At 51.8% G+C, this 16,511-nt stretch overlaps 5 protein-coding genes and 1 long non-coding RNA gene across 6 annotated transcripts in view; 5 read left to right on the top strand and 1 right to left on the bottom strand.

The window, feature by feature from the left end:
• The window catches only part of LOC144322277 (uncharacterized), a 192,224-nt gene that overhangs the window by 85,870 nt on the left and 89,843 nt on the right, over positions 1-16,511 (bottom strand). The gene's annotated exons all lie outside the window — the stretch shown is intronic.
• Positions 65-628, top strand: LOC144321694 (interferon alpha-1/2). The gene has a single exon (XM_077910974.1). The coding sequence runs from the start codon at positions 65-67 to the stop codon at positions 626-628; it is 564 nt and encodes a 187-aa protein (XP_077767100.1).
• LOC144321693 (interferon alpha-1/2) lies at positions 3,738-4,301 on the top strand. Its single transcript, XM_077910973.1, has one exon. It carries the CDS (start codon positions 3,738-3,740, stop codon positions 4,299-4,301), a length of 564 nt encoding a protein of 187 aa, XP_077767099.1.
• LOC144321692 (interferon alpha-1/2) lies at positions 7,410-7,973 on the top strand. The gene has a single exon (XM_077910971.1). It carries the CDS (start codon positions 7,410-7,412, stop codon positions 7,971-7,973), a length of 564 nt encoding a protein of 187 aa, XP_077767097.1.
• LOC144321691 (interferon alpha-1/2) lies at positions 11,081-11,644 on the top strand. The gene has a single exon (XM_077910970.1). The coding sequence runs from the start codon at positions 11,081-11,083 to the stop codon at positions 11,642-11,644; it is 564 nt and encodes a 187-aa protein (XP_077767096.1).
• On the top strand, positions 14,758-15,321 carry LOC144321690 (interferon alpha-1/2). Its single transcript, XM_077910969.1, has one exon. It carries the CDS (start codon positions 14,758-14,760, stop codon positions 15,319-15,321), a length of 564 nt encoding a protein of 187 aa, XP_077767095.1.

The following is a 16,511-nucleotide window of genomic DNA, read 5'->3' as shown; positions in this document are numbered from 1 at the left end:
GCTGAAGCCGCGGTTCCCACACTTGCCCAGCGCAGCCAGGCCCACAGCCCCTGCAGGATCCCCGATGGCCCTGCCCTGCTCCTTCTCGGTGGCCCTGGTGCTGCTCAGCTGCCACTCCCTGTGCTGTCTGGCTTGCCACCTGCCCGACACCCACGGCCTGCGCAACTGGAGGGTCCTGACGCTCCTGGGACAGATGAGGAGACTCTCCGCCGGCTCTTGTGACCACTACACCAATGACTTTGCCTTCCCCAAGGAGCTGTTTGATGGCCAGCGGCTCCAGGAGGCGCAGGCCCTCTCTGTGGTCCACGTGATGACCCAGAAGGTCTTCCACCTCTTCTGCCCGGACACGTCCTCTGCTCCTTGGAACATGACTCTCCTGGAGGAACTGTGCTCGGGGCTCTCTGAGCAGCTGGATGACCTGGAGGCCTGTCCCCTGCAGGAGGCGGGGCTGGCCGAGACCCCCCTCATGCATGAGGACTCCACCCTGAGGACCTACTTCCAAAGGATCTCCCTCTACCTGCAAGACAGGAACCACAGCCCGTGTGCCTGGGAGATGGTCCGAGCAGAAATCGGGAGATCCTTCTTCTCCTCGACAATCTTGCAAGAAAGAATCAGGAGGAGGAAATGAGACCCGCCCGGGTCCGCACGGAAATGACATTCCCTGACTGATCAGAGCACACTTGCACGTGTCCTGCCGCCTCAGAGAAGCTCACGCCTGCCGTCACGGTGACACGAAGGCAATCGGGTGTCCAACGTGTTCAGGACGGGGCAGCACCATCAAGTCAAGTCGACAAACACCGCTTACTTTCACATAACCTTGCCCATCTCTCTACTTCCTACTCATTCGTTTATTTATTTATTTATTTATTTATTTATTTATTATTTATTTATTTATTTATTTGTATTTATGGCTCAACTGGGTTCTCTTTGTATACTAGTAGGTGTACCGTCACTCTGTGATTCAGGGGGAGTGGGGATGCTTTCTATTTATTAAGTTTTTTATTCTTTTGTTCATTAAACCGTTCTCTGCAAGCATTCTTGCATTTGTGGTTTCTTTCGAGACGGAGGGAATCAGAAGAGAATCTGATGAAAGAGTGGATCGTATGACTCTTCTCCTCAGGATTCTGTTACTCTCATGAGAAGTCAACCCATAGTCCTCCTCGATGCCAGTGCGTATGTGCCTGTCAGGCTGAGGGTGCACACGACCGATCCCATCTCCTACCCTGTATCTCTGAGTTCTGTCGAGAAAAAACAAACCTCCAAACAACCAGCAGAGTGAAGTGATGGCAGTCATAGCACACGGTACAACAACAAGAAGAAGGGACATAGGAACTCTGTAGGCAGAAAAGGAAGTAGGCATATCCGGAAATATAATCAAGCAGCACTAGATAATACCTTCCCTATTAGACTGGTGGATGTCCCAGTGCCAATATCCTTAAGAAAATGCCTAGTGGGGTCTGCCAGTTACAAGCCGGTCCGTTCCCTTGAAGCCTAGCAATGGAAGCGCTGCCAAGGGAACAGAGTCCCAAAGGAGAAGTGGTCTCCAGATGGATTCCCTTGTGGATCCTGTGTGGCCATGTGACTTCTACGGGCAAGCCACTCACTGAAGCCCAGAGTCTGTGGGGGCTCCCTCCTTTTTGGAAACTCTCCTCCGAGAGGCCTTGTTGTCTTCTTTTGCTCCTGATGACAGACCATTATGGACCGGAGGGCACGTCCCCGTTACAAGCAGGGGACAGTGGCTGTAGGAACAAGCAAAGACAAAGCGGGAGGATTGGACTCGGTGGTCTGTCCGATGCTCTACAGCAGAAGACTGCCCCCTACAGCCAGCAATGCACTGAGATAGTGACCAGGCCTGGACACCTGGCTTGTGTTGTGTGCATCAGGTTGCCCCTGCTGTGTGATTCATCTCCCGAGGTAAAAACAGGTTTTCTAGGAGGAACGGATTCAGAGAGTGTAAAAAGCCAATTTCCTCAGCTTTTCTCTCTCGCTCTCTCTCGCTCTCTCTCGCTCTCGCTCTCGCTGTCTCTCTCCCCCTCTGGAAAATACAGTGTTCCAAAGAGCAGCGAGGTAGGCAATGTGGTTGGCAAGGTCGGCTAAACAGCCAGATCTTGGTTTCAGCTGAGATCCTCATCTCAGGGCGGTTGCATGGAACCCCACACCACGCTCCCCACAAGCGCAGAGACTGCAGAGGATTCCTTGTCCCTGGGGCACGTGGGTGGCTCGTTCCATGAGGCATCTGTCTTTGGCTGGATCGCCAGTCCCAGGGTCCTTGGATGGAGCCTGTCATCGGGCTCCTTCTCAGGTAGGTGTCTGCTACTCCCTCTCCTCCCCTGCTCACGCTGCTCTCTATATTGCTTTCACTCTCTCTCTCTCTCTCTCTCTCTTTCTCTAAAAATCAAGATATCTTTTACGAGTAGTTAGCTGCGCAGAAAAAAATACGAAGTAGAGAGACTTCTCCCACCTCCATGGTCTGTATCTGCATAGTGTCCCTGGAAATGAACCTTCAGCCACCTGAGGGAATCCCTGTGACAAGGCTTCCAAGATTCTGAGCTCTGTGAACTAGTCTTAGATAGTCCAGTGGTCTGTAGGCTCTCCAAAGCTCAGTCTGGGAGGGCCCCAGCCAAAGCTTCTTGCTTCCTGTTTGTTGTCTCTCCTTGGGCTTTCTTGAGTACCACACAAGAAGCATGGCCGTTGAATTAGTGGAAGAGCCCTGAAATGTGTGCCGAGGAGGGCGACACACCTAGGAATGACAGGCCCCTGTGAGCAGAGGACTTTCTCTCCATCCGTTCCTGGATCTCAAAGTCACTGGGAGAGGTGGCCTTGGCTGACTCGGGAGCTGCCTTTGGCGCTTTGTGGATGTGGCTTCTGTGTGAGCCTGGAGGTGATGTGGGCTTTCAGCATTTCAGAACAAAGAGATTCTGCATGATCGTTTGACTTTACGAAAGTCAGTCAACGCATCAGTAACTGGACGCAGTGCGAAACAGAAAAAAAGGAGTTTTGAAAACACCTTGATGAGTACGGAGTCGCAGGTGAGGCAAGAGATCACTTTGTCAGCCGAGGCAACATGAAATGGCCTTACTGCAGAAACACATGTCAAGGAAGTAATTCAACTCTTCGATTCCGATCAGCAGTTCGGCATCGTTCTAAATTGGGAGAGACTCTGCGTTCATTCTCTTGTCTTTGTAGACATGGTTCACCTGCATATGTGCTTTCCGTATCAGAAATCATGTACCTATCAGTACTCGATAGGTCCCTCTTCAACGTTGGCCATCCCATTCCACGTCGGAAGCCTAACAATTGGCCTTCATGTTTACCAGCGTTAGACATCCTTAACCCTGCGTCGCCTTCACATGAGAAGGGTGAAGCGACACGGGGTTGTGTATGTCCAAAGTTCAGATAGGAGCATGGGACATACACTGTACTCTAGAGACAGCGCATCCGGGTTCCGAACTTTTCTGGATGATGCGTGAAAAGCCAATCCAGAAGACTCTGGAGGCAAGGGCAGTCATGACAAGCACGCCCATGTAGTTGGGAAACAGTGCTCTAGAGCCAGTCGAAAGTGCATCATAAAGGAAAGCAAAAAGAGAAGTAGAAAGTGAGGGAGACGTTCAGAAATGGAAAACGCGTCTGATGCCTACTTAAGCCCCACACACGAGGGAAGATGCTCAGAGAAGCTGAAGCCGCGGTTCCCACACTTGCCCAGCGCAGCCAGGCCCACAGCCCCTGCAGGATCCCCGATGGCCCTGCCCTGCTCCTTCTCGGTGGCCCTGGTGCTGCTCAGCTGCCACTCCCTGTGCTGTCTGGCTTGCCACCTGCCCGACACCCACGGCCTGCGCAACTGGAGGGTCCTGACGCTCCTGGGACAGATGAGGAGACTCTCCGCCGGCTCTTGTGACCACTACACCAATGACTTTGCCTTCCCCAAGGAGCTGTTTGATGGCCAGCGGCTCCAGGAGGCGCAGGCCCTCTCTGTGGTCCACGTGATGACCCAGAAGGTCTTCCACCTCTTCTGCCCGGACACGTCCTCTGCTCCTTGGAACATGACTCTCCTGGAGGAACTGTGCTCGGGGCTCTCTGAGCAGCTGGATGACCTGGAGGCCTGTCCCCTGCAGGAGGCGGGGCTGGCCGAGACCCCCCTCATGCATGAGGACTCCACCCTGAGGACCTACTTCCAAAGGATCTCCCTCTACCTGCAAGACAGGAACCACAGCCCGTGTGCCTGGGAGATGGTCCGAGCAGAAATCGGGAGATCCTTCTTCTCCTCGACAATCTTGCAAGAAAGAATCAGGAGGAGGAAATGAGACCCGCCCGGGTCCGCACGGAAATGACATTCCCTGACTGATCAGAGCACACTTGCACGTGTCCTGCCGCCTCAGAGAAGCTCACGCCTGCCGTCACGGTGACACGAAGGCAATCGGGTGTCCAACGTGTTCAGGACGGGGCAGCACCATCAAGTCAAGTCGACAAACACCGCTTACTTTCACATAACCTTGCCCATCTCTCTACTTCCTACTCATTCGTTTATTTATTTATTTATTTATTTATTTATTTATTTATTTATTTATTTGTATTTATGGCTCAACTGGGTTCTCTTTGTATACTAGTAGGTGTACCGTCACTCTGTGATTCAGGGGGAGTGGGGATGCTTTCTATTTATTAAGTTTTTTATTCTTTTGTTCATTAAACCGTTCTCTGCAAGCATTCTTGCATTTGTGGTTTCTTTCGAGACGGAGGGAATCAGAAGAGAATCTGATGAAAGAGTGGATCGTATGACTCTTCTCCTCAGGATTCTGTTACTCTCATGAGAAGTCAACCCATAGTCCTCCTCGATGCCAGTGCGTATGTGCCTGTCAGGCTGAGGGTGCACACGACCGATCCCATCTCCTACCCTGTATCTCTGAGTTCTGTCGAGAAAAAACAAACCTCCAAACAACCAGCAGATTGAAGTGATGGCAGTCATAGCACACGGTACAACAACAAGAAGAAGGGACATAGGAACTCTGTAGGCAGAAAAGGAAGCAGGCATATCCGGAAATATAATCAAGCAGCACTAGATAATACCTTCCCTATTAGACTGGTGGATGTCCCAGTGCCAATATCCTTAAGAAAATGCCTAGTGGGGTCTGCCAGTTACAAGCCGGTCCGTTCCCTTGAAGCCTAGCAATGGAAGCGCTGCCAAGGGAACAGAGTCCCAAAGGAGAAGTGGTCTCCAGATGGATTCCCTTGTGGATCCTGTGTGGCCATGTGACTTCTACGGGCAAGCCACTCACTGAAGCCCAGAGTCTGTGGGGGCTCCCTCCTTTTTGGAAACTCTCCTCCGAGAGGCCTTGTTGTCTTCTTTTGCTCCTGATGACAGACCATTATGGACCGGAGGGCACGTCCCCGTTACAAGCAGGGGACAGTGGCTGTAGGAACAAGCAAAGACAAAGCGGGAGGATTGGACTCGGTGGTCTGTCCGATGCTCTACAGCAGAAGACTGCCCCCTACAGCCAGCAATGCACTGAGATAGTGACCAGGCCTGGACACCTGGCTTGTGTTGTGTGCATCAGGTTGCCCCTGCTGTGTGATTCATCTCCCGAGGTAAAAACAGGTTTTCTAGGAGGAACGGATTCAGAGAGTGTAAAAAGCCAATATCCTCAGCTTTTCTCTCTCGCTCTCTCTCGCTCTCTCTCGCTCTCGCTCTCGCTGTCTCTCTCCCCCTCTGGAAAATACAGTGTTCCAAAGAGCAGCGAGGTAGGCAATGTGGTTGGCAAGGTCGGCTAAACAGCCAGATCTTGGTTTCAGCTGAGATCCTCATCTCAGGGCGGTTGCATGGAACCCCACACCAGGCTCCCCACAAGCGCAGAGACTGCAGAGGATTCCTTGTCCCTGGGGCACGTGGGTGGCTCGTTCCATGAGGCATCTGTCTTTGGCTGGATCGCCAGTCCCAGGGTCCTTGGATGGAGCCTGTCATCGGGCTCCTTCTCAGGTAGGTGTCTGCTACTCCCTCTCCTCCCCTGCTCACGCTGCTCTCTATATTGCTTTCTCTCTCTCTCTCTCTCTCTCTCTCTCTCTCTTTCTCTAAAAATCAAGATATCTTTTACGAGTAGTTAGCTGCGCAGAAAAAAATACGAAGTAGAGAGACTTCTCCCACCTCCATGGTCTGTATCTGCATAGTGTCCCTGGAAATGAACCTTCAGCCACCTGAGGGAATCCCTGTGACAAGGCTTCCAAGATTCTGAGCTCTGTGAACTAGTCTTAGATAGTCCAGTGGTCTGTAGGCTCTCCAAAGCTCAGTCTGGGAGGGCCCCAGCCAAAGCTTCTTGCTTCCTGTTTGTTGTCTCTCCTTGGGCTTTCTTGAGTACCACACAAGAAGCATGGCCGTTGAATTAGTGGAAGAGCCCTGAAATGTGTGCCGAGGAGGGCGACACACCTAGGAATGACAGGCCCCTGTGAGCAGAGGACTTTCTCTCCATCCGTTCCTGGATCTCAAAGTCACTGGGAGAGGTGGCCTTGGCTGACTCGGGAGCTGCCTTTGGCGCTTTGTGGATGTGGCTTCTGTGTGAGCCTGGAGGTGATGTGGGCTTTCAGCATTTCAGAACAAAGAGATTCTGCATGATCGTTTGACTTTACGAAAGTCAGTCAACGCATCAGTAACTGGACGCAGTGCGAAACAGAAAAAAAGGAGTTTTGAAAACACCTTGATGAGTACGGAGTCGCAGGTGAGGCAAGAGATCACTTTGTCAGCCGAGGCAACATGAAATGGCCTTACTGCAGAAACACATGTCAAGGAAGTAATTCAACTCTTCGATTCCGATCAGCAGTTCGGCATCGTTCTAAATTGGGAGAGACTCTGCGTTCATTCTCTTGTCTTTGTAGACATGGTTCACCTGCATATGTGCTTTCCGTATCAGAAATCATGTACCTATCAGTACTCGATAGGTCCCTCTTCAACGTTGGCCATCCCATTCCACGTCGGAAGCCTAACAATTGGCCTTCATGTTTACCAGCGTTAGACATCCTTAACCCTGCGTCGCCTTCACATGAGAAGGGTGAAGCGACACGGGGTTGTGTATGTCCAAAGTTCAGATAGGAGCATGGGACATACACTGTACTCTAGAGACAGCGCATCCGGGTTCCGAACTTTTCTGGATGATGCGTGAAAAGCCAATCCAGAAGACTCTGGAGGCAAGGGCAGTCATGACAAGCACGCCCATGTAGTTGGGAAACAGTGCTCTAGAGCCAGTCGAAAGTGCATCATAAAGGAAAGCAAAAAGAGAAGTAGAAAGTGAGGGAGACGTTCAGAAATGGAAAACGCGTCTGATGCCTACTTAAGCCCCACACACGAGGGAAGATGCTCAGAGAAGCTGAAGCCGCGGTTCCCACACTTGCCCAGCGCAGCCAGGCCCACAGCCCCTGCAGGATCCCCGATGGCCCTGCCCTGCTCCTTCTCGGTGGCCCTGGTGCTGCTCAGCTGCCACTCCCTGTGCTGTCTGGCTTGCCACCTGCCCGACACCCACGGCCTGCGCAACTGGAGGGTCCTGACGCTCCTGGGACAGATGAGGAGACTCTCCGCCGGCTCTTGTGACCACTACACCAATGACTTTGCCTTCCCCAAGGAGCTGTTTGATGGCCAGCGGCTCCAGGAGGCGCAGGCCCTCTCTGTGGTCCACGTGATGACCCAGAAGGTCTTCCACCTCTTCTGCCCGGACACGTCCTCTGCTCCTTGGAACATGACTCTCCTGGAGGAACTGTGCTCGGGGCTCTCTGAGCAGCTGGATGACCTGGAGGCCTGTCCCCTGCAGGAGGCGGGGCTGGCCGAGACCCCCCTCATGCATGAGGACTCCACCCTGAGGACCTACTTCCAAAGGATCTCCCTCTACCTGCAAGACAGGAACCACAGCCCGTGTGCCTGGGAGATGGTCCGAGCAGAAATCGGGAGATCCTTCTTCTCCTCGACAATCTTGCAAGAAAGAATCAGGAGGAGGAAATGAGACCCGCCCGGGTCCGCACGGAAATGACATTCCCTGACTGATCAGAGCACACTTGCACGTGTCCTGCCGCCTCAGAGAAGCTCACGCCTGCCGTCACGGTGACACGAAGGCAATCGGGTGTCCAACGTGTTCAGGACGGGGCAGCACCATCAAGTCAAGTCGACAAACACCGCTTACTTTCACATAACCTTGCCCATCTCTCTACTTCCTACTCATTCGTTTATTTATTTATTTATTTATTTATTTATTTATTTATTTATTTATTTATTTGTATTTATGGCTCAACTGGGTTCTCTTTGTATACTAGTAGGTGTACCGTCACTCTGTGATTCAGGGGGAGTGGGGATGCTTTCTATTTATTAAGTTTTTTATTCTTTTGTTCATTAAACCGTTCTCTGCAAGCATTCTTGCATTTGTGGTTTCTTTCGAGACGGAGGGAATCAGAAGAGAATCTGATGAAAGAGTGGATCGTATGACTCTTCTCCTCAGGATTCTGTTACTCTCATGAGAAGTCAACCCATAGTCCTCCTCGATGCCAGTGCGTATGTGCCTGTCAGGCTGAGGGTGCACACGACCGATCCCATCTCCTACCCTGTATCTCTGAGTTCTGTCGAGAAAAAACAAACCTCCAAACAACCAGCAGATTGAAGTGATGGCAGTCATAGCACACGGTACAACAACAAGAAGAAGGGACATAGGAACTCTGTAGGCAGAAAAGGAAGTAGGCATATCCGGAAATATAATCAAGCAGCACTAGATAATACCTTCCCTATTAGACTGGTGGATGTCCCAGTGCCAATATCCTTAAGAAAATGCCTAGTGGGGTCTGCCAGTTACAAGCCGGTCCGTTCCCTTGAAGCCTAGCAATGGAAGCGCTGCCAAGGGAACAGAGTCCCAAAGGAGAAGTGGTCTCCAGATGGATTCCCTTGTGGATCCTGTGTGGCCATGTGACTTCTACGGGCAAGCCACTCACTGAAGCCCAGAGTCTGTGGGGGCTCCCTCCTTTTTGGAAACTCTCCTCCGAGAGGCCTTGTTGTCTTCTTTTGCTCCTCATGACAGACCATTATGGACCGGAGGGCACGTCCCCGTTACAAGCAGGGGACAGTGGCTGTAGGAACAAGCAAAGACAAAGCGGGAGGATTGGACTCGGTGGTCTGTCCGATGCTCTACAGCAGAAGACTGCCCCCTACAGCCAGCAATGCACTGAGATAGTGACCAGGCCTGGACACCTGGCTTGTGTTGTGTGCATCAGGTTGCCCCTGCTGTGTGATTCATCTCCCGAGGTAAAAACAGGTTTTCTAGGAGGAACGGATTCAGAGAGTGTAAAAAGCCAATATCCTCAGCTTTTCTCTCTCGCTCTCTCTCGCTCTCTCTCGCTCTCGCTCTCGCTGTCTCTCTCCCCCTCTGGAAAATACAGTGTTCCAAAGAGCAGCGAGGTAGGCAATGTGGTTGGCAAGGTCGGCTAAACAGCCAGATCTTGGTTTCAGCTGAGATCCTCATCTCAGGGCGGTTGCATGGAACCCCACACCAGGCTCCCCACAAGCGCAGAGACTGCAGAGGATTCCTTGTCCCTGGGGCACGTGGGTGGCTCGTTCCATGAGGCATCTGTCTTTGGCTGGATCGCCAGTCCCAGGGTCCTTGGATGGAGCCTGTCATCGGGCTCCTTCTCAGGTAGGTGTCTGCTACTCCCTCTCCTCCCCTGCTCACGCTGCTCTCTATATTGCTTTCTCTCTCTCTCTCTCTCTCTCTCTCTTTCTCTAAAAATCAAGATATCTTTTATGAGTAGTTAGCTGCGCAGAAAAAAAATACGAAGTAGAGAGACTTCTCCCACCTCCATGGTCTGTATCTGCATAGTGTCCCTGGAAATGAACCTTCAGCCACCTGAGGGAATCCCTGTGACAAGGCTTCCAAGATTCTGAGCTCTGTGAACTAGTCTTAGATAGTCCAGTGGTCTGTAGGCTCTCCAAAGCTCAGTCTGGGAGGGCCCCAGCCAAAGCTTCTTGCTTCCTGTTTGTTGTCTCTCCTTGGGCTTTCTTGAGTACCACACAAGAAGCATGGCCGTTGAATTAGTGGAAGAGCCCTGAAATGTGTGCCGAGGAGGGCGACACACCTAGGAATGACAGGCCCCTGTGAGCAGAGGACTTTCTCTCCATCCGTTCCTGGATCTCAAAGTCACTGGGAGAGGTGGCCTTGGCTGACTCGGGAGCTGCCTTTGGCGCTTTGTGGATGTGGCTTCTGTGTGAGCCTGGAGGTGATGTGGGCTTTCAGCATTTCAGAACAAAGAGATTCTGCATGATCGTTTGACTTTACGAAAGTCAGTCAACGCATCAGTAACTGGACGCAGTGCGAAACAGAAAAAAAGGAGTTTTGAAAACACCTTGATGAGTACGGAGTCGCAGGTGAGGCAAGAGATCACTTTGTCAGCCGAGGCAACATGAAATGGCCTTACTGCAGAAACACATGTCAAGGAAGTAATTCAACTCTTCGATTCCGATCAGCAGTTCGGCATCGTTCTAAATTGGGAGAGACTCTGCGTTCATTCTCTTGTCTTTGTAGACATGGTTCACCTGCATATGTGCTTTCCGTATCAGAAATCATGTACCTATCAGTACTCGATAGGTCCCTCTTCAACGTTGGCCATCCCATTCCACGTCGGAAGCCTAACAATTGGCCTTCATGTTTACCAGCGTTAGACATCCTTAACCCTGCGTCGCCTTCACATGAGAAGGGTGAAGCGACACGGGGTTGTGTATGTCCAAAGTTCAGATAGGAGCATGGGACATACACTGTACTCTAGAGACAGCGCATCCGGGTTCCGAACTTTTCTGGATGATGCGTGAAAAGCCAATCCAGAAGACTCTGGAGGCAAGGGCAGTCATGACAAGCACGCCCATGTAGTTGGGAAACAGTGCTCTAGAGCCAGTCGAAAGTGCATCATAAAGGAAAGCAAAAAGAGAAGTAGAAAGTGAGGGAGACGTTCAGAAATGGAAAACGCGTCTGATGCCTACTTAAGCCCCACACACGAGGGAAGATGCTCAGAGAAGCTGAAGCCGCGGTTCCCACACTTGCCCAGCGCAGCCAGGCCCACAGCCCCTGCAGGATCCCCGATGGCCCTGCCCTGCTCCTTCTCGGTGGCCCTGGTGCTGCTCAGCTGCCACTCCCTGTGCTGTCTGGCTTGCCACCTGCCCGACACCCACGGCCTGCGCAACTGGAGGGTCCTGACGCTCCTGGGACAGATGAGGAGACTCTCCGCCGGCTCTTGTGACCACTACACCAATGACTTTGCCTTCCCCAAGGAGCTGTTTGATGGCCAGCGGCTCCAGGAGGCGCAGGCCCTCTCTGTGGTCCACGTGATGACCCAGAAGGTCTTCCACCTCTTCTGCCCGGACACGTCCTCTGCTCCTTGGAACATGACTCTCCTGGAGGAACTGTGCTCGGGGCTCTCTGAGCAGCTGGATGACCTGGAGGCCTGTCCCCTGCAGGAGGCGGGGCTGGCCGAGACCCCCCTCATGCATGAGGACTCCACCCTGAGGACCTACTTCCAAAGGATCTCCCTCTACCTGCAAGACAGGAACCACAGCCCGTGTGCCTGGGAGATGGTCCGAGCAGAAATCGGGAGATCCTTCTTCTCCTCGACAATCTTGCAAGAAAGAATCAGGAGGAGGAAATGAGACCCGCCCGGGTCCGCACGGAAATGACATTCCCTGACTGATCAGAGCACACTTGCACGTGTCCTGCCGCCTCAGAGAAGCTCACGCCTGCCGTCACGGTGACACGAAGGCAATCGGGTGTCCAACGTGTTCAGGACGGGGCAGCACCATCAAGTCAAGTCGACAAACACCGCTTACTTTCACATAACCTTGCCCATCTCTCTACTTCCTACTCATTCGTTTATTTATTTATTTATTTATTTATTTATTTATTTATTTATTTATTTGTATTTATGGCTCAACTGGGTTCTCTTTGTATACTAGTAGGTGTACCGTCACTCTGTGATTCAGGGGGAGTGGGGATGCTTTCTATTTATTAAGTTTTTTATTCTTTTGTTCATTAAACCGTTCTCTGCAAGCATTCTTGCATTTGTGGTTTCTTTCGAGACGGAGGGAATCAGAAGAGAATCTGATGAAAGAGTGGATCGTATGACTCTTCTCCTCAGGATTCTGTTACTCTCATGAGAAGTCAACCCATAGTCCTCCTCGATGCCAGTGCGTATGTGCCTGTCAGGCTGAGGGTGCACACGACCGATCCCATCTCCTACCCTGTATCTCTGAGTTCTGTCGAGAAAAAACAAACCTCCAAACAACCAGCAGATTGAAGTGATGGCAGTCATAGCACACGGTACAACAACAAGAAGAAGGGACATAGGAACTCTGTAGGCAGAAAAGGAAGTAGGCATATCCGGAAATATAATCAAGCAGCACTAGATAATACCTTCCCTATTAGACTGGTGGATGTCCCAGTGCCAATATCCTTAAGAAAATGCCTAGTGGGGTCTGCCAGTTACAAGCCGGTCCGTTCCCTTGAAGCCTAGCAATGGAAGCGCTGCCAAGGGAACAGAGTCCCAAAGGAGAAGTGGTCTCCAGATGGATTCCCTTGTGGATCCTGTGTGGCCATGTGACTTCTACGGGCAAGCCACTCACTGAAGCCCAGAGTCTGTGGGGGCTCCCTCCTTTTTGGAAACTCTCCTCCGAGAGGCCTTGTTGTCTTCTTTTGCTCCTCATGACAGACCATTATGGACCGGAGGGCACGTCCCCGTTACAAGCAGGGGACAGTGGCTGTAGGAACAAGCAAAGACAAAGCGGGAGGATTGGACTCGGTGGTCTGTCCGATGCTCTACAGCAGAAGACTGCCCCCTACAGCCAGCAATGCACTGAGATAGTGACCAGGCCTGGACACCTGGCTTGTGTTGTGTGCATCAGGTTGCCCCTGCTGTGTGATTCATCTCCCGAGGTAAAAACAGGTTTTCTAGGAGGAACGGATTCAGAGAGTGTAAAAAGCCAATTTCCTCAGCTTTTCTCTCTCGCTCTCTCTCGCTCTCTCTCGCTCTCGCTCTCGCTGTCTCTCTCCCCCTCTGGAAAATACAGTGTTCCAAAGAGCAGCGAGGTAGGCAATGTGGTTGGCAAGGTCGGCTAAACAGCCAGATCTTGGTTTCAGCTGAGATCCTCATCTCAGGGCGGTTGCATGGAACCCCACACCAGGCTCCCCACAAGCGCAGAGACTGCAGAGGATTCCTTGTCCCTGGGGCACGTGGGTGGCTCGTTCCATGAGGCATCTGTCTTTGGCTGGATCGCCAGTCCCAGGGTCCTTGGATGGAGCCTGTCATCGGGCTCCTTCTCAGGTAGGTGTCTGCTACTCCCTCTCCTCCCCTGCTCACGCTGCTCTCTATATTGCTTTCACTCTCTCTCTCTCTCTCTCTCTCTCTCTCTTTCTCTAAAAATCAAGATATCTTTTACGAGTAGTTAGCTGCGCAGAAAAAAAATACGAGGTAGAGAGACTTCTCCCACCTCCATGGTCTGTATCTGCATAGTGTCCCTGGAAATGAACCTTCAGCCACCTGAGGGAATCCCTGTGACAAGGCTTCCAAGATTCTGAGCTCTGTGAACTAGTCTTAGATAGTCCAGTGGTCTGTAGGCTCTCCAAAGCTCAGTCTGGGAGGGCCCCAGCCAAAGCTTCTTGCTTCCTGTTTGTTGTCTCTCCTTGGGCTTTCTTGAGTACCACACAAGAAGCATGGCCGTTGAATTAGTGGAAGAGCCCTGAAATGTGTGCCGAGGAGGGCGACACACCTAGGAATGACAGGCCCCTGTGAGCAGAGGACTTTCTCTCCATCCGTTCCTGGATCTCAAAGTCACTGGGAGAGGTGGCCTTGGCTGACTCGGGAGCTGCCTTTGGCGCTTTGTGGATGTGGCTTCTGTGTGAGCCTGGAGGTGATGTGGGCTTTCAGCATTTCAGAACAAAGAGATTCTGCATGATCGTTTGACTTTACGAAAGTCAGTCAACGCATCAGTAACTGGACGCAGTGCGAAACAGAAAAAAAGGAGTTTTGAAAACACCTTGATGAGTACGGAGTCGCAGGTGAGGCAAGAGATCACTTTGTCAGCCGAGGCAACATGAAATGGCCTTACTGCAGAAACACATGTCAAGGAAGTAATTCAACTCTTCGATTCCGATCAGCAGTTCGGCATCGTTCTAAATTGGGAGAGACTCTGCGTTCATTCTCTTGTCTTTGTAGACATGGTTCACCTGCATATGTGCTTTCCGTATCAGAAATCATGTACCTATCAGTACTCGATAGGTCCCTCTTCAACGTTGGCCATCCCATTCCACGTCGGAAGCCTAACAATTGGCCTTCATGTTTACCAGCGTTAGACATCCTTAACCCTGCGTCGCCTTCACATGAGAAGGGTGAAGCGACACGGGGTTGTGTATGTCCAAAGTTCAGATAGGAGCATGGGACATACACTGTACTCTAGAGACAGCGCATCCGGGTTCCGAACTTTTCTGGATGATGCGTGAAAAGCCAATCCAGAAGACTCTGGAGGCAAGGGCAGTCATGACAAGCACGCCCATGTAGTTGGGAAACAGTGCTCTAGAGCCAGTCGAAAGTGCATCATAAAGGAAAGCAAAAAGAGAAGTAGAAAGTGAGGGAGACGTTCAGAAATGGAAAACGCGTCTGTTGCCTACTTTAGCCCCACACACGAGGGAAGATGCTCAGAGAAGCTGAAGCCGCGGATCCCACACCTGCCCAGCCCAGCCCAGCCAGGTCCACAGATCCTACAGGAACCCGATGGCCCTGCCCTGCTCCTTCTCGGTGGCCCTGGTGCTGCTCAGCTGCCACTCCCTGTGCTGTCTGGCTTGCCACCTGCCCGACACCCACGGCCTGCGCAACTGGAGGGTCCTGACGCTCCTGGGACAGATGAGGAGACTCTCCGCCGGCTCTTGTGACCACTACACCAATGACTTTGCCTTCCCCAAGGAGCTGTTTGATGGCCAGCGGCTCCAGGAGGCGCAGGCCCTCTCTGTGGTCCACGTGATGACCCAGAAGGTCTTCCACCTCTTCTGCCCGGACACGTCCTCTGCTCCTTGGAACATGACTCTCCTGGAGGAACTGTGCTCGGGGCTCTCTGAGCAGCTGGATGACCTGGAGGCCTGTCCCCTGCAGGAGGCGGGGCTGGCCGAGACCCCCCTCATGCATGAGGACTCCACCCTGAGGACCTACTTCCAAAGGATCTCCCTCTACCTGCAAGACAGGAACCACAGCCCGTGTGCCTGGGAGATGGTCCGAGCAGAAATCGGGAGATCCTTCTTCTCCTCGACAATCTTGCAAGAAAGAATCAGGAGGAGGAAATGAGACCCGCCCGGGTCCGCACGGAAATGACATTCCCTGACTGATCAGAGCACACTTGCACGTGTCCTGCCGCCTCAGAGAAGCTCACGCCTGCCGTCACGGTGACACGAAGGCAATCGGGTGTCCAACGTGTTCAGGACGGGGCAGCACCATCAAGTCAAGTCGACAAACACCGCTTACTTTCACATAACCTTGCCCATCTCTCTACTTCCTACTCATTCGTTTATTTATTTATTTATTTATTTATTTATTTATTTATTTATTTATTTATTTGTATTTATGGCTCAACTGGGTTCTCTTTGTATACTAGTAGGTGTACCGTCACTCTGTGATTCAGGGGGAGTGGGGATGCTTTCTATTTATTAAGTTTTTTATTCTTTTGTTCATTAAACCGTTCTCTGCAAGCATTCTTGCATTTGTGGTTTCTTTCGAGACGGAGGGAATCAGAAGAGAATCTGATGAAAGAGTGGATCGTATGACTCTTCTCCTCAGGATTCTGTTACTCTCATGAGAAGTCAACCCATAGTCCTCCTCGATGCCAGTGCGTATGTGCCTGTCAGGCTGAGGGTGCACACGACCGATCCCATCTCCTACCCTGTATCTCTGAGTTCTGTCGAGAAAAAACAAACCTCCAAACAACCAGCAGATTGAAGTGATGGCAGTCATAGCACACGGTACAACAACAAGAAGAAGGGACATAGGAACTCTGTAGGCAGAAAAGGAAGCAGGCATATCCGGAAATATAATCAAGCAGCACTAGATAATACCTTCCCTATTAGACTGGTGGATGTCCCAGTGCCAATATCCTTAAGAAAATGCCTAGTGGGGTCTGCCAGTTACAAGCCGGTCCGTTCCCTTGAAGCCTAGCAATGGAAGCGCTGCCAAGGGAACAGAGTCCCAAAGGAGAAGTGGTCTCCAGATGGATTCCCTTGTGGATCCTGTGTGGCCATGTGACTTCTACGGGCAAGCCACTCACTGAAGCCCAGAGTCTGTGGGGGCTCCCTCCTTTTTGGAAACTCTCCTCCGAGAGGCCTTGTTGTCTTCTTTTGCTCCTCATGACAGACCATTATGGACCGGAGGGCACGTCCCCGTTACAAGCAGGGGACAGTGGCTGTAGGAACAAGCAAAGACAAAGCGGGAGGATTGGACTCGGTGGTCTGTCCGATGCTCTACAGCAGAAGACTGCCCCCTAC

Source organism: Canis aureus, chromosome 10 (genome assembly GCF_053574225.1).
Source record: "Canis aureus isolate CA01 chromosome 10, VMU_Caureus_v.1.0, whole genome shotgun sequence".
Classification (NCBI taxonomy): domain Eukaryota; kingdom Metazoa; phylum Chordata; class Mammalia; order Carnivora; family Canidae; genus Canis; species Canis aureus.
This window is presented reverse-complemented; position numbering and strand designations above follow the sequence as displayed.